Source organism: Lonchura striata, chromosome 1 (assembly GCF_050655825.1).
Source record: "Lonchura striata isolate lonStrDom1 chromosome 1, ASM5065582v1, whole genome shotgun sequence".
Classification (NCBI taxonomy): domain Eukaryota; kingdom Metazoa; phylum Chordata; class Aves; order Passeriformes; family Estrildidae; genus Lonchura; species Lonchura striata.
In genome coordinates, this window is record NC_140703.1 from 61,143,598 (window position 1) to 61,167,839 (window position 24,242).

General features: G+C 40.5%; 1 protein-coding gene across 1 annotated transcript in view; it reads right to left on the reverse strand.

The window, feature by feature from the left end:
* Positions 1-20,719, reverse strand: part of VWA8 (von Willebrand factor A domain containing 8) — a 187,725-nt gene extending 167,006 nt beyond the window's left edge. The window contains exons 1-3 of the mRNA XM_021530815.4: positions 20,596-20,719; positions 15,990-16,634; positions 2,353-2,430 (exon numbers count right to left, since the gene is read on the reverse strand). Coding sequence (XP_021386490.4) covers positions 2,353-2,430; positions 15,990-16,634; positions 20,596-20,719 — 847 coding nt within the window. The remainder of the gene's footprint in view (positions 1-2,352; positions 2,431-15,989; positions 16,635-20,595) is intronic.
* Between the last annotated feature and the right edge of the window lie 3,523 nt (positions 20,720-24,242).

Sequence of the window (24,242 nt, forward strand, 5' to 3'; positions counted from 1 at the left end):
TTCCCACTTCTTTCCTCAATGTCCATCAGCCTAAAACTGCCAAGTCATTCCCCTGACCCCTCCCTGGTGCCTTGTCCATCACTCAGCTCCCCATCCCACTCCTCCAGAACCTTCTACCCTGGGCATCGAGTGATTGAGCAAGGGCTAGGGGTCTCCCCCTCAAACCTTCCCACTGGACTCTGTGTATGTCTGTTCCCCCACCTTCTACTCCCCCAAATCCCCTTACTGGTTGGTGGGTGATCCCTTCCCCCTGTTTACACCCCCTTTATAAGTTGCTGCAAGAGCTAGTTCGGGGCTCTTCGCTGGTTGTATCCCCTGGAGTGCAGAGTTCCCCAGAGCTCTGTAATAAACTCTGGCCTGTTACCCTGACGGAGAGTCCGCTCCTTCTTCCGTGGATTGTTGCCATGTCTCCTCCACACCAGGGCTGACTGCATCAGCACTCAGCCCTAGCTGCTCCCCAAACCTCCCTGAGGCACAGGGGAGTGTCCCCCACAGCCAGCCACACCAGAGCTGGTCGGTCGAAGCCAGGGGGCTTCAGGCGGGCACGGCGGCAAATACTATGCAACACTTCTCAACTGTTTGGCTGCATTCCCAGGGAACTCAGGAGGAATGGGATGTGTCATTACAGTCTAAAACAGAAACCCTTTCCTCATAGGCTACCCTGTAACAAGGGCTGGCACGGGGCACTGGAAATTTTTGGTACCTTAGATCACCTGGTAAGAAAGTGACAGCATGATGCCTACTGAGTTATGAGGTTTCATCAGCCCACAGTCCAGATGCAGATCAGTGATCTGCCCACCAGACCACTGGCAGATTTCACACCAGTCAAATAGGCAAGCCAAACAAAATCTTCCCCTTAATACTGCCCCCTCAACAACTTGATCTAGCTGAAGATGTCCCTGTTCTTTGCAGGGGTGGTTGGACTAAATGACCTTTAAAGGTCCCCTTCCAACTGAAACTGTTCTATGTTTCTGTATTTCTGCTATACCTCTCCAAAGGAAAATATTTCAGACAAAATGTTGTGTGACAAAATAGAGGTAAGAAACAATTATCTGAGTATGTCAATATTAACAGTCTACTATCCTAGTTATTACAAAATCAGGAATCACAGAAATACAGAATAGTTGAGATTGGAAGGGACCTCTTGATGCCAGCTTGTCCAAACTTCCTGCTCAAGCAGGACCACCTAAAGCCCATCTGATGAACTGCAGCACTATTACCTAAGAAAACAATATAAACTTTTTATATTGCCAGCTGTGCAGTGGCAAATCTATTGTTAATATTATCTGTAAAATAAACAAAACAAAACAAGCAAGAAGACCAGTGCCCCAGGAGTTTTCTTGATTCAAAATGTCATGGAATGAATTTAGACATGATCCTGGAAAGCAAATGCATTTGAAATCAATGATTACACCAAATTTCCACCTATAGAACTGTGCAATGACAGTCATTAGGAGTTCTCAGTACTTTCCCCTGTGTAAGCAGTAGTATCATACTTCCCTTTTAGAATGCCACACGTGATTGGTTTTGGTCTTTAAATTTATCTGAGTGGAAAAATCAACTGTTAGTGGATGTTTTTTAACCTGCATTCTGGATATCCAGCAGCCTAAATGTGAAAGTACTGAACAAATGGCAACTGATCATTTTGGATCTTCAGGAAGCATCTGGCCTGTGTACTGAGAAAAGCCAAAATGCAAACATGATACACTTGTGATCCATGGTGCAAAAGGAAAAGCTCAAGAAGCATGTAGTCTCCATGAAAAGTCAGGAAATAAGGATGCTGCAAACCTGTGATGTCTGTAACAAGGTATCAAAAGACAATGTGAATCAATTCTAGGTACATGCGTGTGTGTTGTTAATGTGTATAGTTGTCTGTGTATTTGCCATTTGACACCATTTTTCATGACTATACAACTGACTTCTCGTTGACTTGATGGATCACAAAGATCTGTATGTTTGCTGACAACAATTATGTGATCATCTGGGAATACTAAATATCATAGTAAAAACCACCATACACCTGAGAACTCCTAGGACCTATAATCGTATTGCAATTGAATAATAGTTCTAAATGGCCACATTTTTATAACCAAACAACTAATTAAACATACATAAATGATTCTCTTATTGTCCCGTTGACCAATGGGACAAGTTACATTCAAAGTTAAGATTCCTATACAACCGGCTGAACCAGAGATATAGTAATAAACTAATCAAGGAGAGCCTCCCCCAAATTGCATGCTTCTTCCAAATATATTTCTTAGATCATTTTAGTAAAGTAAGTGATATGACTGAGTAGAAATTATTTTAATAAAGCCTTGAAACTCCTTCAAAAGGAAAGCAGATCCTTACTGTAGTTCTGTGGAACAAGTTCTGGGTTCTTCGGTGTTTTGAGTTTAAATGACACATCTCCAATAGTGACAGTATCACCTAAAATAAAGAAAATAATTTTTTTAGTTATTACATACTTTAAAGTATTTAAAGTCCTTAAAATTTAAATCATAGGCCTACTGTGGCGAGGCTGACTATATGTTCACAAAGCAGCCTCTAATGTGTTTGTGTTTACTAATTAGATTCTGCTGCTTTTCAGTAGATCAGGTGCTTGGACAATTTACATGCAATTAATATTATTTTTTCCTGTTTTTTTCTTTTTTTAATTGCTGCTCTTAAAACCTTAAGCTGTTTGGAGTGGTGGAAATCAAGCCCAGTGTAGAACATAATTCCAGCTACCATTGTTGACGTACTGAAATGAAAACTTTAGCATGTTTGCCTGTAAAGTTATCAGTGACAAACAGTTGTAGGGGTGATGATGAGTTTTCAAGCAGCCTGGAACAGTATCTGTTGGAGGTACAAAGTGACATATTCATGCCAGTGGGCCCTTCCTGCATTCTCTGACTATACATCTGCAGAACCTGGCACCTTTCCAAAGTTTGAGTGGTCTCAAGCACTACTTCTTGCTCTGGTTTCAACAAACTGAAAGCATTTGGCCATTTTACTTAATGGTCTCTTCACTAGGACCTGCCTGTCTTATTTGTCTTTCTGCAACCACAGACTTGAATTAAATTGCAGGGCATGCCCTGTGCACTATCTCATGGAAATCAACAGTGAAATCTAGTTTGCAGTACAGAAATGGGCAAGCACTGACACAGCAGTAGTCACACTGAAAAACAGCACAATGCCCAAAATCCAGGAAAATGAGGACTGGGCTAGTAAGAACACCAAAGTTTATTTTCTTTCAAGAGTTTGGGCCCCACAAATGAGTTCACAACTATTAAGACCATTAAACTAAGATGACTCTAGCAAAATGGAATTTTTCCCATTACTATTGCTAAAGATAACACCACCTCCACTGCACTGTAGTGCATGTGTGAGGATGGAGAGGATTGCTGGAATAAGACTGCTGCACAGGGGTATAGTTTTGCCACAACACTAATTATACCTCCTTTCCATGAACTGAGGCCAAGTTTTGGAACTGTCTCATGTGTTTATGCTTTTCTCAGAAGTGAGATGCAGAAAGTACAGAGCCCACAAACAAGATGAAACAGGGATCCAATCCTCCTGTAGAACTGCCCCTTGTCCCATGCCATCCAAGAGGACCCAATCTACAGTTGCCTACTGCCAGCACCATGAAAGAAGCCAAACAGTTTGGAAGACCAATGCTGGAACCGGAAAGGGAGGTGCTAGAGAAGCAGCTTGCCCAAATTAAAAGAGGCAATTAAAACTCCTCCCACACATGCAGTAGTTCTCCTTTCAGTCAGCCATGACTCCAGTTTTACACTCAAATTCAGTACTTTTCCAGCATTCCCAGATGTTACTGCTCATCTCACAGGATTGAGAATTCCCAGGTTCTGAAATGGCTCACACAATTCATAAGAAATTACAAGATTTATAACAGCCAGAGTAGAATCACCTACAGTAACAAACAGGAAGCAGTGAAGCAGTGAAGAAAGGCTTACAGCTGATTTCCTCCCAAATTGAAGGGCTTGACTAGAATTCAGAGACTAGGATTCACAGCCTGACATACATGTCTGCACATGCGTCTTTACATTGCTTCTGGAGTCCAAATATCAGCCCTCCATTCTTCCCTAAAATATTGGCAAAAGGTAGTAGGCTGGTGATTGCTCCCACATTTTATGCAATACAATATAAATATGTATTATACAACAATACAGTTGGAGCAATACAGTGCTCCAATAGCTTGCCAGAAAGTGGGACAGAGTACTGCCGTATAAAATGCAGAAAAGGATTCATCCCTGGTTCTCAAGGCAAGCAGAATCAGGCAGTTCCCACTCACCATGCCAGAACTAAGCAATCAATCCTTCTTTGATTGTGCAAGAGTCGAGAAGTAGAATGGTTCCAAACAGAGCTGGGCTAAGCTAACTATTAGGCAGCTGTAGTTCCTTTTCTGGCCCTTGCTGAATTTTCATTTTAGATGCACCAAAGAGTACTGTGCACTCTCCAGCCTGAAGCATTCAAACACAGTCCGAAAGAAAGTCCTGCCATAGCTTAGAGCCCTAGTCCTGACTCTGGGAACTCTTACAGAAATTAAAGTCACTGAACAATAGACACAGAACTGCAGGGACTAAAATCTAGTCTTTGGCTATCCCAGTGTTTTGCCCATTTCTTCAAGTTTTAAAGTAAGAAAAACTATTTTACTGACTAAGCATCATCTCCCTTTCCCTTTCTTGCAGTTCCAAGCTCACCCTTTCTCACTGGGAACAGCTAATAGGGATCATGGCAGGGCATTACACTTTTTAATCTGGGCTATCCATGCTGATGGGATATGGGGAAGCCATATGAAGAGTGGCTGAGGTCACATGGCTTGTTCAGCCTGGAGGAGACTGAGAAGAGACCTCATTGTGGTCTGCAGCCTCCTCATGAGGGGAAGGGCAGGGGCAAGAACTGATCTCTCATCTCTGAAGACCAGGAAGGCATGAAGCTGTATCGGGAGATTTAGGAAAAGGCTCTTCAACCAAGAGTATGGTTGGGCACTGGAAGAGGCTCCCCACGGAAGTGGTCACAGCCTGATAGAGCTCAGGAAGTGTTTGGCTCTCAAGCACATGGTGGGATTCCTGGGACAAATTCCTATGCAGGGCCAGGAGCTGATGATCCTTGTGGGTTCCTTCCAGCTCAGCATATTCTATTCATCTATGGTTCTATGAAAAAAAATGCCTCCAAGTTGATGAAAAGCCCACTGCTTCCTGCAAAACTTGACATCTCTCTCATTAACTCAGCCTGGAACAACTTTAACATTCTAAAAAGAGCAGGTTTCCTTACATATCCCTAAGAAATTAGTGACAGTTTATTTTCTCAGAATTCCCCAGGCAAAATGCAATGAGAGAAGAGTATATGATTAATTAGCTCCTAGCTGAAATTACCTCAGCTCAGTAGTAAACACCATTTCATGCATACACAGTCTTCCAAAACCCAGTAGGGCCAAGATGCCAAAACAACAAGATGTCAAACTTTTCCAATACACTGGGATGATGATAACATCTACAGGATAGAATTCCAATTACCTAGTTAATTAGCACAGTACTCCAGTACTCAAAAGCCTTAGCTGATTTCCTATACTTCATTAAAAAAAACAAACAAATCAAAACCAAGTTTCATATAGGTGAAAAATACATCACTTCTGGTGGTATTTATGTCAGTCCATATCAGGCTAACCCTTGATCAACACATCTAACCATGTTCAAAAATCCCACAAGTATTTCAGACATCAATGGACCCTACAAAAAAATGGACCCTTTCATGAAAAATGGACTGGGAGAGAACTATAGGTAAGATGTGGTGAGAGCTGAGCACACAGGGTATTCAGCTTTTAATTGTATGCTGCTGCCTGGACACAAATGTTGCCTCCAGCTTGCATCTGTCCAAAAAGCAAAAATATTAGCAGTGTTTAATAGAACCTTAAGCAATAATAAACCAAGACAGCAAAGTCCATTTTCCTAGCTAAATGAGCACAGGGAGGATTAACCCACTAATCTTATCATGCATTTACACCTGGGCTACATTTTCTCATCTCAATTTGTTTCTTCTGTAGTTGTTTAAAAACTCATGTTTGGTTACTCCATTTCCACTACATTTCCAAACCCTTTGAACAGAGATGTCATTCTGGACAGGCTCTTTCTAGTGTTTCACCAGCTGGCAAGGGACTGATAACAGCCTGCTTGGTAAAATGGTGGTGTTAAGTCAGCAAAACCCGTAATTTGAACACATGTATCCCAAATTGTTTGACTACATGGCAAATTATGGAACTGCCCACATATACTGTAACCCATTCCACAAGCTACTCCCACACTATTGTGGACAAGAGCTATATCCACAGCAATTTTTGATGGAGACTGTGTAGACTGTATCAGGCTTGCTTGTGCAAGCAGTGAAGATGTGCTTCTGCTTTCTTGTGTCCCACTGAGAAAACAGGAACCTTAGATACCAGAGTCTTTGAGAACAGTGGGCTACAAGCAGTGAATAATACATGCAAAAAAACATGGCTGCTGAAACAAAACAAGAGCCACATTAGCCAAAACCCAAAAGGTAAAGGGGACATCCCATTCACAGGGCAGATGGCATACAGACACATGAGGTTTTTTTGAGAACCTACGCAACAGGGGCAAAAAATTGGCAGCACATAAAGATTGAAACTAGTAACACAACCCTGAAGAGACTTCCTGGGGAAAAAAAAAAAAAAGATATATGAAAACAGCTCCAACACATGAAATGAGCTCTTTCTATTGCATCTGAAAAAGACAGAAATGCATTCTATAATGCATTTCTGGCATTATAGAAATGTATATATGGACATATAGCTACCCAGTAATTGCAGAGCACTAAGTAATATGCTCTCTTTTTTAGACCTACATTTTAGACAGAAGAAATATTATTGTCTGTATCTGTTTTTTTACAGTAACTGAGTAGAGCTCTTCAGACAAGCAGGCCTATTTCTTCTACTCAGCCTGAATAGAAAGGCAGCATCTCCAGCTCCAAGCCCCTGAGCTGCAGAGGAGGCAGCCAGAGGCTGGGAAGGCACTTTGGCAGGGCACCCCTGCATGAACAGCCTGTGCTTTTATTCTTCCCCAGCATCTCCTACTCACTGTTAGCCAATATGGAACAGTAGGTTTGATGGACCTTTGTTCTGACCCACTCTGGATGATGTGATGTTACAATCTCAGTGAGAAGGTTTCCTGAATATGCAGTCTCGCTATGCACTTGGCAGGTTTGACTGGTCTTAAAAGCTAGAAAGTACCACACCAACTCTCCCTCCTTACATCTCCACCTCCCAAGAAGAGACTATTCCCTAATCCTACTATTTATTCCTGTATGCTGAAAAGAAAAAGCCACTGCTGTTTAAATTATTTACAGCAACGCTGGTCATACATAAACAGATTGCATATCAACTACACATTAAGAACTTACAAAGTAGAAATAAGTTTTATTCTACTTGCCATTTTTCTGTAAAATAACACATCAATAAAAAAAGAATAAAACTAATACATTTGAAAAGGCTATTTTAAATTAAAGAAATTAAGCAATCCTACTGTAAAGAAAACAACCTGAAGAGATCTATACATGTATTTAGGGTTTTGAGTACACAACACAAATAGTTCCAATCTCATGTGTAAATCATATTTGTATTATGTGTGTTTTTGTAAGACACTAGAATGAAGCTTCAGGAACATTATGTTTTTAGGTTGCTGAATTTATTGCCTTCTGGCCTCTTTAGTCCTGAAAATAGGTGAGATTAACACAATCTCCTTAGTATACTGCACATTCACTTGTACAGAGACCATCCATCTGGTTTCAAGAGCCTGCAACAGCAAGAACATACTAAAACTGGGAAGGCATTAAGCTCTGCTAACAATAATTTCTATGTGATAAAACCACACCTGTTAAAGGAAAATCTGAAATCTATATTATATTAAAATACATATTTCAAGGTCATAATTTCATTTTTATGTGAAGGAGGGGGGGAAATTATGCTTTGATCTGGTATTTATCCAGCACACTTCCATAAAGAAACAGAGAAGAATGTCAGCTCTTACTATCCTTGAAGAGCTGACTTATTTTGAAGAAACAGAAATTATACTTTCCAGGTTTATTCTTTTCCTTAACTTTACCAAATAAACTATTCAGGGGAGGAAAAAAAAAGGCAGCCCTGTCACTTACTTATTTTTTACATTTCATAGCATCATTATGGCTGCAAATATTACATTAATTGAGCAACAATGTTACCTATTCTGCACCTCATATCAGTATTGGAAACCTCTCAAACACATGAATATGAGTGACAGAAATATATTCCCTCCACTCACAAGGTTTCAGGATGTTCCTTGACCACCAGTGCCTTCACACATAGTAGAGGTGGAGCTCAGCTCCTGTCAACAGGATGCCGCATGCAGTCTGAGAGCTGCTGCTGACTGAAATAGATGAAATGCTTACACAACAAAACCTATCTCTCAGCTATGCAAAAAAATCTACTAAAGTTTTGGGTTTTTTATGGGCGAAAGGAAATCTTTCCCTCTAAAAAACCAAAACAACTATTTCAAATATAAAATTTGAATTTTACTCAGTCTCTACTCAATGTTCTTTTTAGACCTATTTTTTTTTTTCAGGTTTGAAGCTAGCATTAGATTTTTCAATTGTCTGTTTCGGGCTAGTTAATGAGTGTCTTTGCTGGTTATAGTCCAAGGTGTCATGAAACCAAAATCTTGGTATTTACTCGAGAAAGATAACATTTTTCATTTTTCTGCATTAGTAGAAGATCAATAACATGAATGCACAATCTTAACAGACATTGATCTCTGCTCTCTGGTGACCAGTGATAAGACTTGGGGAAATAGCCTGAAGCTGTCGGGGAGATTTAGGCTGAATATTAGGAAAAGGCTTTTCACCCAGAGGGCGTTGGAATCCTGGAACAGGCTTGCCAGGGAAGTGGTCATAGTACCAAGGCTGACAGAGCTCAAGAAGCTTTTGGACAATGCCCTTCAGGCACATGGTGTGACTCTTGGGGTGTCCTGCACAGAGCTAGGAGTTGGACCCAATGAACCTAGAGGGTCCCTTCCAACTCAGCATGTTCTATGATTCTATCATCCAGCCATGCAGAAAGCATACAATCTTTACTTAGCAAGAGCTATTATTTGTTTGGGCCAATACCCTGAAAGTAGGGAGTCTGATAATGCTCAATTACAGAAGTCTTACGTGGTGAAAAGTTAATTTTAATGTTTACTACCACAATGATCTTACACAGACTTGATAAATTCCAGAATATCTCTTCATAATACATTTACCATGTGAGAGAGGTATTGAGCTGCTCATTTCATCAAACATCAAAACACTCCAGAAACAGTGGTCATCTTCAACCTCAACATCAGTTTACCACCAAGATTAGATCTGATGAGCTGTGGCTCTGACTGAATTTGAAAAACCTTCAAGGACAGATGTTCCACAGCCACTCTAGCCAATCTCTTCTCCTGCTGTATTCAACCAGATGTCACTGCAATCCCACAGCCTCATCACTGAAACACGGATGAAAAATTAAAAATTCCACAATTTTAATCAAGATTTGTAGAGAATGGTATGGTTTATTAACAGCACTGGACGCATGTGGGGATTCATTGTTCTTTAATGGACATGCGCATTTCTGAGAATTCTTGATTTTTTTTTTATTACTTTTATTAATTTTTAAATGTATAGAATTTCACATAGGTTCATGCATATTCATTTTGTTGATTTTTCATCACACTTACAGCTAGTTACACTTGTACTTAGTTTTTGTTAGAAAGTATAGAAAGAACTCTTGGGTCACTCTGCCCTGTCTGTTTCAAGGTCTGAGGAGTCTTTCTTATTTCTTATTTTTTTAGTGTGGAAATTTGTATTCTTTTCTCTTTAGCTGGCATAACTTTGTTAGTGTTGCAGTTACTAGACTAAACAGCATATTTTACTTCTATCAGCAAGCTCAAAGTGGTACATTTCACCTAAATCCAAATGGATTTCTACCATGTTAAATTTTCACTCTGTCTCATCACCAAAGCTGCTACTCAGCCTGTCCCTTCCCAGCAACAATTAGTCCACTGGCAGACCTTCCTACTTCCTAAACTTTCTGATGTTTCTGTTGTCCCAGTTCTCATGTTCATCAGGATCCTTCTGGACTAAATGTCTGCACTCTGGCAAGATGGTAGGGGTTTTGTCCGTACACACTAAATTGCACTTTTACACTCCTGTCTGTCCTTACTTGGTCTTTCATATGTTCCCCTTTTGTTTTTTAGGTCATTGAGAAGTTCCCTGCTTGGCCAAAAAGGCCTTCTGCTACTGCTGAACGGTTCATTCCTGAGCTGTCATTAAGTTTTAATTTAAAATTTTCAAGCTCTTGTGTGTATCTTCCATCTTCATGGTTGTCATCCAAAAGATTCTACCTACTAATCACCTGAAAGTGAAAGTTTGCAATCCTCAACTCCAAGATCCTAATTCTGCTGCTCACCTTCCCAGCCTTCATCCAGACGTGCAACTCATTCATGCTCCAGTCACTGAGATCCAGGTTGCTCCCTGTGACCAAACTGGTCACAGCTCTTCCCTACTTGAAAGCAGCAGAAAAGTGAAGAGTTAACCCTGACTCTGGCATCTGAGTTACAAAATTTTTACCAGCACAGCCTAGGAAGTACCAAGAATGCACGCACAATGCCAGATTGCTCTCCTAGCTGATGTCTGCATGGCTGAAATTCCCCTTCAGCATGAAAGCTCATGAGTGGGAGGTTACTGCTAGCTGTCTGTAGAAAGCACTATCCACCAGCTCCTCTTAGTCACACAGTGACAAGATGCCCACCACATCGCCAGTACTCTCTTTCAAACCTTCTGTAGCCAGTGCTACTTTTGTGGAAAATTAGCTCAGAGTGTTTTCAAACTGTACAAAGGTTTCTGAACTACATTTTGCTCAGTGGAGAAAAACCAGACTATCCATTCTAATCTGAGCTTAGATAGCAAGTACATTAGTATAATTTCAAAAATGAATTTCAATCAAAAAGAATCTGCAACTGAAAATCAACATAAATGTTTTTGAAATTTCACATTTACTGAAAAGCTATCCAAAAGTGACAAAACAGCTTTAAAATTATCTATGGCATTGCCTACAGCTATCCTGAGTCCCTGAGTATGCCAAGCCGCTACAACTTCAATCTTACACATTAAGCTGGGCACAAGTTGTAGAACACATCAACACATATCAGGCCTGTAACAGTTGTTTAACAGAAAAAAATACATTTCAAACAACAGGCAAATATTAACACTCATAAACTATTTACTGACATCCAGTCATATACCAAAAGTGAAGCCCTACAGAAGATGACCTGACATTTTACCCCTTTGTTCCAGCTACATCAGCATGTCTAATAAAATACACTATTTTTTTTTACCATTAACCTTTTCTTTTCTAAATGTTAGAATAATTTGAAATAACCCAGGCATAACTCTGCAAACTTTCAGACAACTGGCTTTGAAAATTCCCATCCCCATTTATTGCCTTCTGAGTTGTGCTGACGCAACAACTGTACACAAGGCTCACCATAAATCAAATCCCTGGAATCATTTCAGTCACCACAATGCAGTCCCCTAAGTACAACTACGGAGGCAATGAACAATTATAGGAATGTCATGAGAAAGAAGAAAGAATGAAGTCTCTCTAAAAATAAGTTTTGCCAGTGAAAAAAAATATTGTCAGAAACACACTCACAGCTGTCAACAAGTGAACCTCAACAAAAATAATGACACAGGTAAAACTGGAAAAGGCAACATGCCAGAAAGCATTTACATCCATCATCAAACAGATCTTTAGTCTTTTGACAATGACACACCTGGAAAAAAGAACCACTTACAAACACACAATCAAATTCATAGCCTTCTTTCAAATTATCGATTTTTACCACAATCTTTTACATCCTGTACAATGATGATGAACATTACAGGATTCTGAAGTGCAATGCATTTTCACAAGTGACTGCGTTTTACTCAGCAGATATACATACAAGTACACTTGTATGTACTACTGAGATCTTTTAGGCTTTAAATACAAGTTTGATTAGGAATTGGAATTGACCAAAAATTTCACATAAGGAAAATAGAAGAAGTGAACCTGGACAGGCAATGCTACAGAAAACAGCAAATGTAGCTAGTACATATTTTGGCCTACACAAATGACAAAGCATAAGTTATTTTATGTACACTGAGCAGCAAAGCACACAAGAGACCTTCCTTTGCCTGTACTATCTGATTTGCAATGGTTTTTCTTTTTCCAACTCTTTTGTTTACATCAATTTTAGTGTTTGTTCCCTGTAATCCCTTAAAGCAACTCCAATATTGTGTATTCTGTCAACTTTGTAAAAACATTAATATTACATACAGATTAAAATAACTAAATAAATGTGAACTGAGTTACATAGAACTCCATTTTATCCAGCTCATAGTCCATTTAAACTAATTCATAGCAAGTCTACAAAAATCTACAGTCTACAAAAATTTGATACTTTTTAGTCTTTTAGAAGGAAATGTGGTAATCACATATCCTCTGAACAGAGAGAGACATAGCTCTCCCAGGATTTTCCTGGATTTTCCTGGGAAGCTGTGAGAAAGCTCAGAGGAAAGAATTAAAACAATTATTATCTCTCTTTCTACACAGGTTGTTTATAGATACGATTTTCCAGAGTGTGCTATTTTCCATTAGTGTGAGAGATTTTTGCTTTAGGCCAAATCAAGTCTCAGGTTATAAAAGACATGCTAATTTCTACTAAACGCCTTCTGTTCACCTTCTGAAGACTGGAGTCTTTTGTTCCCATCCCTGACTTGACAGCGACAAGGAAACATGAAACCCACATTAAAAAGGATTCTGACAGTCAGCCTTCTACAACACTTGCTACTATAAATTGTTTCCCTTGTTAATTAAGTTGTGCAACCCCAAACCCTTCCTAGACATTCCCATCACCCTTTTGTCCTGCAGTCTCTTTCACTTTTGAGATTTCTCTAAAGCTTTACCACTTGGCAGCTTTAGTGATTCCTCCATAGCCCCCAGCGAACCAGCAAGCCACGTTCACTTGCAAAGACTGAGCTGAAAAGCTAAGAAGGATGGCTTCTTCACATGTAACAGCACAACATCAGGCAACAGTTGCTCCCTTACATTCAAAAGGTACCAGGTCAAACAGTAAATCCTGTTTGGGATTTCAACCCTGGCCTGGCAGGGACATCACATCCAAATTACTGCATACACAACAATTTGCTGTTTGGTTGACTGTTAACAGCTTCCAGCCTTTTAAGACACGTTTTGTTTATTTATTTATGAAACCTCAACACCACTTACATAATGAACTGTAATTACATTAGCTGCACAGAAATAGCAAAAACACATGTGGCACAAAAAAAATCACATCATTCTTTGTAACTTCAGTATCCTAAAAAAAGTGCTAGGGTCTGCAAGAGGACACAAACATTTTAAAAATTCATTTTAAAAACACCGAGAAAATAAAACAGCAAAAAATGCAGTATTCTAAACATCAAGGTCCCAAATATGGAGAGTAAGACAGAGTGTACAATGGAATTTATATAGGAGCCTGGTATCTTAGGCCTAATAAAGCAGAAACCATGGGAGAGACAGACACGGGTAACTGCTTCCTGGGGTAGAAGTGATTAAGAGACATGTTGTGAAACTCTGTAATTATTACCTGGAAACTGATGCAATGAAGAATGTGTTACCAATGGGAAATTGTTACCAAAAATAGAATCCTGTATGTCATTCAAGAAAACCCTATCTAAAGTCTTTATATTCTCAATAAAATCAGCTTCTGATTCAAATTCACAGAAAAAATGGGAACCACTACAAAGAGTGTGATGTCTCAGGTGTCAGGAGGGCCAATATCCCTAAAAGTATCTACAAGATTCTCTAGTGCTTTGAGACTTAAATATTTCTACCAAAACTCCTACCATCATTGATTGTAACTGTGAATACTCCTACTATTTACATATATACAGAATGTATTCACAAATATCACTGACTTAAACTCAGTTGCATTCCACAGCACATTTAAAGTGATGAAATATTTTTAGCAATGATGCATTTGCTACCACTTTACGCTGCTAAATTTCTTTTTCTTCTTAAGGTTACTCGTCCCAACAAAGGGCTGAAAAGTGCTGAGCTACCTTCTTCAGATGCTTGTTCTACTTGACTCACTTCATTGTTAACTTGTTTTCATTCACGCTACTCTGTTTGATGCTTAATAGAATGCACAGAATCACAAGGTTGGAAGAGACCTTCAAGATCACGGAGTCCAACCCATGCCCAAATACCTCAACTAAACCATGGCAACGAGTGCCACATCCAGTCTTTTTTTAAACACATCCAGGGATGGTCACTGCAACACCTCCACAGGCAGGCCATTCCAGTACTTTATCACTCTTTCTGTGAATTTTTTTTTCCAAATATTCAATCTATATTTCCCTTGACACAGCTTGAGACTCTGTCTTCTAGTTCAGTCAGTTGCTGCTTGGAGAAAGAGACCAACCCCTACCTGACTACAGCCACCTTGCAGGGAGTTGTAGAGAGTGATAAGGTCACCCCTGAGTCTCCTTTTCTCCAGGCTAAACAAACCCAGCTAGTCTTTTATATACAAATAACTCTTAAATATACAAATAACTCTAGTCTTTTCAGTACTTTTCACAAATAAGATATTATCTATTCACAAATTCTTGAAGGAATTTTATGGCTATTGATCTCCCAATTACTTCCTTCTTGAGTAAATTTTCAGAAACTAAACAAATAAATAAATTGGTTAACTAATAAAAATATTTAAAAATATTAAAATGGTGATAAATGGGATTAAAGGAGTGCAATTAAGAGCTTGAGCAAGTACTCCCCATCAGCACTACCTGCAGATCACTACTCATCACTCACTCTGTACTTAGGAGCTTTGTTGCTTTGGCATTCATCCTGAGAAGTGTAAGTTACCACAGGCATATGTCACCCTTCCCCGACACCACTTCTGCTCTGCACAAGACCATCACCTGTCTCAAAGGTCACCAGAGGATATTCCAGGGCAGTTCAGGTCATCCTTCATGACATCTGCAGGCTCAAGGTCAACCCTCTATCTCATTACCATATGCTGCCGGCACAGAACACTGTCTGAACACGCACCAGCCCTGGCAGCCCGACACGAACACTGAGGCTCTGCCCCAGCCAAAAGAGGAAGCCATGTGATGCAGGAACAGAAAGCATGGCGAGATGTGACAGACGTTCTGCAGAGCAGGGTGGTTCTCACAGGCTGACCCCTGCCTCACTGTGGCTGAAGAGCTTTGACCAGGAGCTATCACAAGCCACAGTATGTGTCTCTGCAAGCCAGTGACTGATCTCTGCCCTTTCCCCTCATGCCAGGTTGGAAAAGACCTCTGAGATCATTGAGTCCAACCTATGACCAAACACCACCATGTCAACCAGATCGTAGCACCCAGTGCCACCTGCAGTCGTTCCTTAAACACCTCCAGGGACGGCGACTCCACCACGTCCCTGGGAAGTCCATTACAATACTTAATCACCGCTCCTGTGAAGAAATCCTTCCTCAAGTCCAACCTAAATCACCCTTGGTGCAGCTTGAGGCTATGCCCTCTCATCCTGTCAGCTGTTAGCTGGGAGAGCAACCCCCACCTGGCTACGCCCTCCTTTCAGGAAGTTTTAGAGAAGAGATGAGGTCCCCCCGAGCCTCCTTTTCTCCAGGCCAGACAACCCCAGCGCCTCCATGGGACCTGCACTCCAGACTTTTCGCCAGCTCCCCTGCCCCGCTCCGGAGCCCCCGCACTCGCGGACACGGACACACAGGGCGGCAGCGCAGCCTGGACAAGCCGCGGCCCGCGGGGCGGTGGGTGCTGCCGGCCTGGCCTCCCCGCTCCCCGCGGCGCGGCGGCAGCGCCGGGGCTGCTGCAGGCAGCGGGGCCGAGACACCGGGGCCGGGGTGGGTTACCTGAGCTGCGCAGCACCCTGACCTCGGAGCGGCCGCACTGCACCGCGGCCGCGCCGCCGCCCACCACCTGCCGCAGGAGCAGGCGGACCCTGCGCGCAGCGGGACCCCCGGGCCCGCCGCCCAGGCACAGCACCCGCGACGGCATGGAGAGCGCGGGGAGACGGGCACGGCCCGGGCAGGGAGGCGGGCACGGCCGGGGCAGGGAGGCGGGCACGGCCCGGGCAGGGAGGCGGGCACGGCCGGGGCAGGCAGAGCGGCACCGCCGCGGCCGGCCGAGCGCGGGGGACGGGAGGCGCAGCCGCACAAAGTCCCGCCGGAAACCGGGGCCGGGCGGGCGCGGGCCGGGAGCTGCTGGAGCGGCCCCTCGGGAGAGTGCGGGGTCAGCCGCCAGGACAGCGTGGGTTTCTTTGTTTTGTTTTGTTTTGTTTTTATCAGAGGGGGCTGAATCCACAGCTGGAAACGTTTGAAACAGCCCGGAGAGCCAGGCGCGGGCAGCGGCCGCCGAGGTGGATTCGAGCGCCGAAGGTTTTCCACCTCTGGTCTCTCGCGGCTCTCCTGCCCCGCTGCCGCCCCTCGCCTGCGTTCTCGGGATCCAGGCATTTCGTAGTTCAGGAGGAATTTGAGTTACTCCGGAGTGACGTTTGGCTTAGATGTGAGATTTTTGTAAAAGGTCACGTTGCAGAAATAGACTTCAAAACGGACTTATTCCAGTTAAAGGTAATGCTCTTGGATCTAAGTAAAAGCACAGGAGTAAATTTTAGAATAATTTGTGGAAGGCTGAAGCTTTCACGATAACTAAGCCTAATTCCAAGGAAAATCCAGTTGAGACTTGGATCTCGGCACCTGTAGAAAGACGGTGAGAGACCTTTGTGGAAGTAGAAGCCAGAGTGAAGCCACCACCTTTATCAGCTGTACTTCAGGTTTTGGCTTTCTCAGCCGGGAGAGTTTTGCTCCCGTAAACCTCCCATTTCCTGCATGTTTCAAGCACTGAATAATTATCCCAAAGGAAAGTCATTAAAGTGGGAGCTAAGCATCAGTTGAAACATAAACAACCTAGACTTCTAAGCCCCCACAAGATATTATGAACAAGGAATTTTGGTCTCATCCTAGACGTTTCTGCAGCTCAGTGTTAGGTACATTAAACACAAGAGCTGAAATTTCACGATCTTTAGCATTTTCTGTTGGCTAGGGTATCGGTTAGGTATAATTTATATTCTTAGTACCTAATATAGGTCTGTGAATCTGTTTTCTGGGTCTAAGGCAGGATAAACTAAATTGAAATATCCTTTTATGGATATTGCCCTAATTTCTTGTAAGCTGGAAATCACAAATGCTGGCGGCTAAAGATAGGCTAAGTAGCAAGAAGGTCTGTTGGAACAGACTAGAAGGCCAGTGAGGCAAAATCACAATGGAATGGTTTATGAATATATCTTAGCAATCTGGGATATTAAATTCAAAGACTACATTTTTCTTGTTATATGAAAAAGAATAAATAGTGACAGATACGCAAGCAATTAAGTGCATAACCTGAATGCTGAATAGATTTATGCTATGCTGAAAATAAGGAGACATTTCAGTTTTGTACAGATTCACAGTGTTTTCACAGTAATTTCACACTAAGTGCTTTAATTTTCAGCCCTTTCTGAGTCATGTATCTATAAAATGTTTTGCTTTTTAAAGCATTGTCTTAAAATTCTGAATTAATCAACTTTGCCAAAACTTTACATTCAGCCTGGAGTTCAGCCTCTCAACTTTCCATCTGCAGCAAGAGAAAACTATACTTACCGATTTTCAAACTGTTGCTATGAAAGATATAACGGAAACATTGTTATCTCTGTGCATAATTATGGATATGGTAATTTTGTTTCATGTATCCATGTATACACAAACACTTAGATGCACAACTTGAATGTTGCACTGTTTTTAGGCCACTCAGTCCTGACAGCACTCAAAATTTAATGTAATAGTGTGAATGCATAGAATCAAGCTTTTTCTTGTATACATGTGACATTTTTATCTGGCTGTACAATATTAACATTATTGCTTGAGTATGGCATCTGCCTCACTTGCTAATCATAAGTGATGCATACAGGCTTTACATATCTGGTACTTGCTCAATCCCCTCTGTGGAAAGCGTGATTCTGTCAGTGGTTCAGTGCTGTCATGAAGTGGAAGGATTTAGCAGTCTGCATCTGGTGTGTTTGTGAAGGCTTTCAGCAAGATTTACAGCACCGGCAACAAACAGCAATTTCATATTTTCATTCCCTGACTTAACAGCACTCTTATGTGGAATTTCAAGTTTCTTAACAAAAATACTTTTCCTTCGATTAAACAGAAAAGAGCTCACTCCAAAGAGTGCAAGCTCTAAAAGCATCCCTCTGAGTTGACAGTTTGCAGACTCTTCTCTCTAGTAGCTGTCAAGCACTTTGCTGGGTAGGTCTAGCTGCAAAACACAGGTGCAGACTATAAAGAACAATGCATCATCTCTGCCTAGTTATAGTCAGTGCTACACCAGAAGACAGAAGCTGAGATGAAATCCTGGCTTCATCTAAACTTCTTAGGAAATCTCCCACTAAATGCACTGAGGCCTGAATTTTACTGAAATGGTCTGGCTGGACTACAGTAATAGGAGTAAGTCAGTCTTTATTTGCTGTTAAAGCTTTGTCTAGAGGGTGGGTCTAACATTAAACTCCTTTGAAACTATGTCCAGAGAATGTGAATAAACAAAAAAGAATCTTATAGTCTTTTAGAATTCATATAATTCCTTAGTTGTGTGGATTCCATCTAGTGATACTAACAGAAAAGTCAACCCATTAGTGGATGTAGGCCTTCCTTACCCTTGATTTTCCTAAGATTAAGAGGATACTTCTGCATCATTTCAGTTAGGCAAAATCAGTTTCCTTGGATTAAAACTTTAGAGTTGTTTTCCCAAATTAGCTGTAGGTGCCTTAAATAGTAAATGTAGAGAGAGCCAGACTTACTGTGTATCAATTTTGAACAAATATAACTATTATATCCATGGAACCACTCTAATTCACTATAGTAAGTCAGCACTAGAAGGTGCTTCTCTTTTATGAAATTGGTTTGTAACAATATAAATCAATATAAATCAAATAAAAATGGAAATGCACACCTGTTTCTTTGTTGGCTTGAATCCTACATTTGTCCCCTTGTTTAATCCAAGTTGATATAAAAAAATAAATGGATCCACCAATAAGATATGAAGGTTCTAATGTAAAGTGTCTTATCTCCTAGTTCTGCTAAATTGACTTTCATTCATTATGGCTTTCTCTGTATCCAGTGGTTGCTAGAATATCCAACTCTTTGCTCTGCACTCTTATAAGAAAAGCAAGAGTCAGTGCTATAATTTGTTCTACAAACGGTGTTGATGATAGATTTTCATTTTCTACCCCAGAATGTGTAATTACTACCTTTCTTGTTGAGTGTTGAAAGATTCCTGCTATCTGTTTGTATGGCAACTTCCTTCAAGAAATTAAAACTCAGTCTATTAAAATCTACTCCTTTAGTTTTCTTGGTATCTGTTCAGACCCCTCTGTCTCTGAGTTTTTCTGTGCTGTTTGCACTGTTACACTGAACTAAAACAGTGAGTAAGGATAAAGTTGTTATTGATTTTCGTAAGAAATAATGACATTGAGGTAAGGAGGTTCTTGCCACCTGATTGCTGAGTGGAAGCTTGACCTAATGGCCTCCAACTACTTGGAAGTACGTTTCTTGAAGATCAGTATTACTGCCATAAAGTCTGTATTTTTTTTTTTTTTTAAGGAGCACAGAAGGTAAGAGAAGTGAGAACTCTGCTGAATGGTAGCGCACACTTGAATATATGTTATGGTATAAATGCTTTGAGAGTATAAAGGCCATGAGTGATAGCATCTGTAATTTCTTATGCCAAACTCCATCTGTTTTCAGTAGTTTGATACTCCACCATTCTTTAATAATTTGGGCAGAAATTTTTCATGCTGGATTTCTGCTGCAGGCAGAACACTTATTTTGAAATCTTAAACAAAAATAGCTTAACCACTTTTCAAAAAAGAAAAGAGAACGTTTTACTCAGGAGCAGCTATAACCCCTATGTGACTGGGAAGCTGCATGGCTGAGCAGCCACATCACATGAAGGAAATGGTTACTGCTTTCCCCGTTGTTACTGGAAAGTGGAGGGGAGAATAAAGATTAAAACTTTTGTCCTGCCTGATAAATCTGCATCTGGTTTTGCCCACATGAGAACAGTTCTAAAATTAGATACTTCATCATACTTCACTTTTAGATCAAGGAGTAGAGTTCTGCTAAGAAAGTCATTCTGGATTCAGAAAGATGTTTTTTGATGACATGTGGGGTTTTTTGTTGGTTTTGTTTGTTTGTTTGTTTGTTTGTTTTTTATGTGTGAATCATGAGCTTCTGAAAACTGGGGAAATATGTAACATTTTAACAGGTAGGTCAACATATTCTGTTTATATGAAGGATGATCAACTAGTGATCAACTAGTTTTTCTAGAGTTAAAAGAAGTAACAATTACACAAATCAAATAAAAACAACCCTCCTGCCTCAATGTCCAAGTAATGCATCATCAGAAGAGCAGAGATGTCTCTACCACTCAGACAAACAACGTGAGTGAACCAGTTCAGTCTGTTTTCAGTGGATTTCACAACTATTTTTGTCATCAGAAGAATACTGGGGTTTCCAGTGGTGCTCAGGAGATGTAAAACAGTAGTCATGGTCCTTTCAGCCTCTGTCTTAACCTCATCCCTCGTTACTATTGAAAAACACCTGAAAGACAATGCAGTCTGCAGAACTGAAGTCAAATGTTCAGGAATTAGATACCAAAATGATATTGTTACATGAAGTGTAATAATATTGTTGATATATAACAATATATGTTTAATATATTGTTATAATTTCTATTGATACAAAAGTTTCTTACAGAATTAGTAGGATGAGCAGACACTGGGGTTTCACTGGCTTCACAGGTACTCATTCATTGACAAAGCCTAGCATGCATTGACAATGCTCATGTATGAGCTAATGAATTTAGGGAGTACGTAGCATAGTGTTAACACTTCAGGTGTTAGCACTTCAGCTAAGGCAATGACCCCTTCAAGAAGAGACACAGAAAATCCACACATTGAGATCCTGCTGCTATCTCACCTCCTGAAGAAGACAGTACCTGGATAGTAAATACTACAATCTGAGGAACTCAGGGATGTGTATTTAGAATTATAGACTAACTAAGGGTGGAAAAGATCTTTGGATTGAGTCTATCTGTTTACACAGCACTGCCAAGTCCAGCATTAAACCATGTCCTTAAGCACCACACCTACATGTCTTTTGAATACCTCTACCTCCCTAGCTTTTTCCAATGCTTGTCAGCTCTTTCTGAAAGAATTTTTTTCTAATATTCAAACGAAACCTCCTCTGGCACAACCTGAGGCTATTTCCTCTTGTCCTATCGTTGGTTACTTGGGACAAGTGTCCAACCCCCACGTGGCTATGTCCTCCTCTCAGGTAGTTGTAGAGAGTAATAAGGTCTCTCCTGAGCTTCCTTTTCTCTGGGCTGAACAACCGCATATTCATTAGCTGCTCCTCATAAGACATCTGCTCCAGACCCTTCACTAGCTTTGTTGCCCTTCTCTGGACATGCTCCAGCACCTCAATGTTCTTCTTGTACTGAGATACCCAAAGCTGAACACAGGATTCAAGGTACAGCCTCACCAGCGTCAAATACAAGGGACAATCTGGTCCTGCTGGCCTCACTATTTCTGATACACATTAATCATCATACATGATGATTAATGAGGCCTGCTGGCATCACTATTTCGGATACACATAATCAGCTCACTTGTGTTTTACTTGATTTACCTGTACTTGCATCAGATGTATGTTCACTGGTATCCTTCCTGTGTCCTTCATGGCTGTCATGATCCTCTGAAAAAAATTTGGTATACTCTTCACCCACCTCAACACTGTGTAAAATATCTGCCAAAAAAACTTCACTGGTTTGTATTTAGTATTTGACTTTATAACTGGTGTGTTAAGCAACTTACACAAAGTTGTTTAGTAGAATGGACTGGGTAAAATACACTAGTTCCATCCCCAGTCTTATGTGCCTATATTCTAAAGCTTTTCCAGATACAGCCCACAGCTCAAAGGCAGCTACAAAATGTTAGTAGAGCTGTTAATACCTTAAGAGATAAGCAAAATCTGATGGTAAGTTTCCTTTTTCCTTAAGTTATAAACAAATTATAAACAAGTTATAAACAACTTGGCTTTTCCTAATGATTATGTCTCAGTGGACTGCCTTTTGCTGTCTTCAGAAGATTGCACAGAATAACCTCCAAAGTCAATGTGCTATTGACTCAAAATCATCAATAAAATGCCAGATTTCCTGAAGACAGGAATAATGTTGCTCCCCTATAATTCTGTACATCCCTGTAAAGCACAGGCTAATTCATGTATCACAAAGGTGAAGTTTCAGTAAACTGTGAGGCAATCTCACAAGCTCATGTTTGTTGTTAATGAATACGGCTTCACCATACTCTAGCTGCAGAACTTACAACATTACTGCAGTAAAACCTGAGGCCTTTTATGGGGTTTACATATTCCAAAAAGGTGAAAATACTTAATGCCTCAATTCTGAATGTTTCACCTCTCTGTAGTCGTTACTTCTTTGTGAAATTGTCAGCACATCTTGCTGGCTACAGGGCAGAACTGTGAGTCGCAAACAGTGAAATGTTTACTCCAGAATGAAAGCTGAGGTGAGCACCCAACTGTTCCACTTAGACATTAATATCCCAAGTCTTTGTTTAAGGGAGCTGCCAATGAATTCCCTGCTGGCATATATTCTGGGTCCATCTAACAGGAGAGTTCACAGTCAGCAACCTGACCCCTCGACCTTGTCAATGTAAATAAAATACGTGAAATTGTGCCTTCTGTGCTGTCATCTATGTGAAGAGGCATTGTGGCCTGCATATCATGACTGCATTAGTGTTACATGAACACATAATGAAAACCTTCACAGGCTATACATGTACAAAACTGCAGATTTAAAATAGCTCTAAATGACCTGGTCTGAGATTTGAAATCCCACAGAGTTGTATTAATATAATCTCTTGTGTGTAATATAAATTTGAATTAATGATACTACTTTCTTCACTGGGAATTTTAAACTGAAAATTGATTAAATCTTTTTTTAAAGAATGGTCTAAACATTTTGAAAGAAATTTAAAATAAAAAAAAAAGCCAAGCCAGCTCTCATGCGGCAATGATAGGATTTTCTTTCTAAAAGAAAAGACCTTGAAAATGTTTGTCATTCATCTCCTAAGTCTACATCTGAAGTGAAGTACGATCTTTACTTTCTCAGGACAAGACCATTTAACACAGGTCCTCCAGGGAAACTCCAACTTCGCTACAATTCTTTTAGTGTTTTTAATTCAGCAGCATTATCTTTTACACAACAGGCAAAGACAAACCTTTAACAATCTGATTGTTGTTTCAGCTCTTTGTTTTACTTTTCCATTATGTTCAGACAAAACAGTTCCAATTGAAAATTAGAGATGTTAACTGCGTGAACCAAAGATAGATTCCAAAAGAAGAGGCAGGAGATACAAAAACCTCTTTCTATTTAGGTCAACCAGATTTTCAGTGTGTGTGAGTATGAAACTTACTTTCATTTGTCCTCTTTGATGTACTGTAGCTAGCTATATAATTTTATCAGACACTGTCTGGGAAGATTCAATTTATGACAATTGAAAGAAATGTGAAAATGGTAATTATGAGGAGATTAAACTACCAGTACATTCTTAGCTCATACATTAGGAGGTGGACTTTTTCCTTTGTTTTAGAAGTGGCTGTATGGTAAAATAAACACTTCTAAAGTCTACAACAGAGCCTCTTAAATAAGAAAACACCTCAAATTCCTCTGAAGTTATTTTCAGAATTGAAATATGATCTCTGTCTGAGTAGGACAGAGCAACCCAACCCATCTCAACTTTCACTTTCTGTCCTCAGCAATGGTCTTTTTCTGTCCTAATTTCCTAAATAGATTAATGTTCTAAGAATGCTTAAATGGGATTGTGAAGCTTTGGTTTACACTTGGGACAATATTCCTCTTCATTGACAAATTTTTCCTCAGTGTTCATTGTTGGTTCTTTCTGAAGGTCAGTTTAAGGACATCCTTAAAGTCTTGTCTCCATTTCTACTTCTATTTCCTTGCTTCATAGTGTGCTGAAGTAGTTCAAGAGC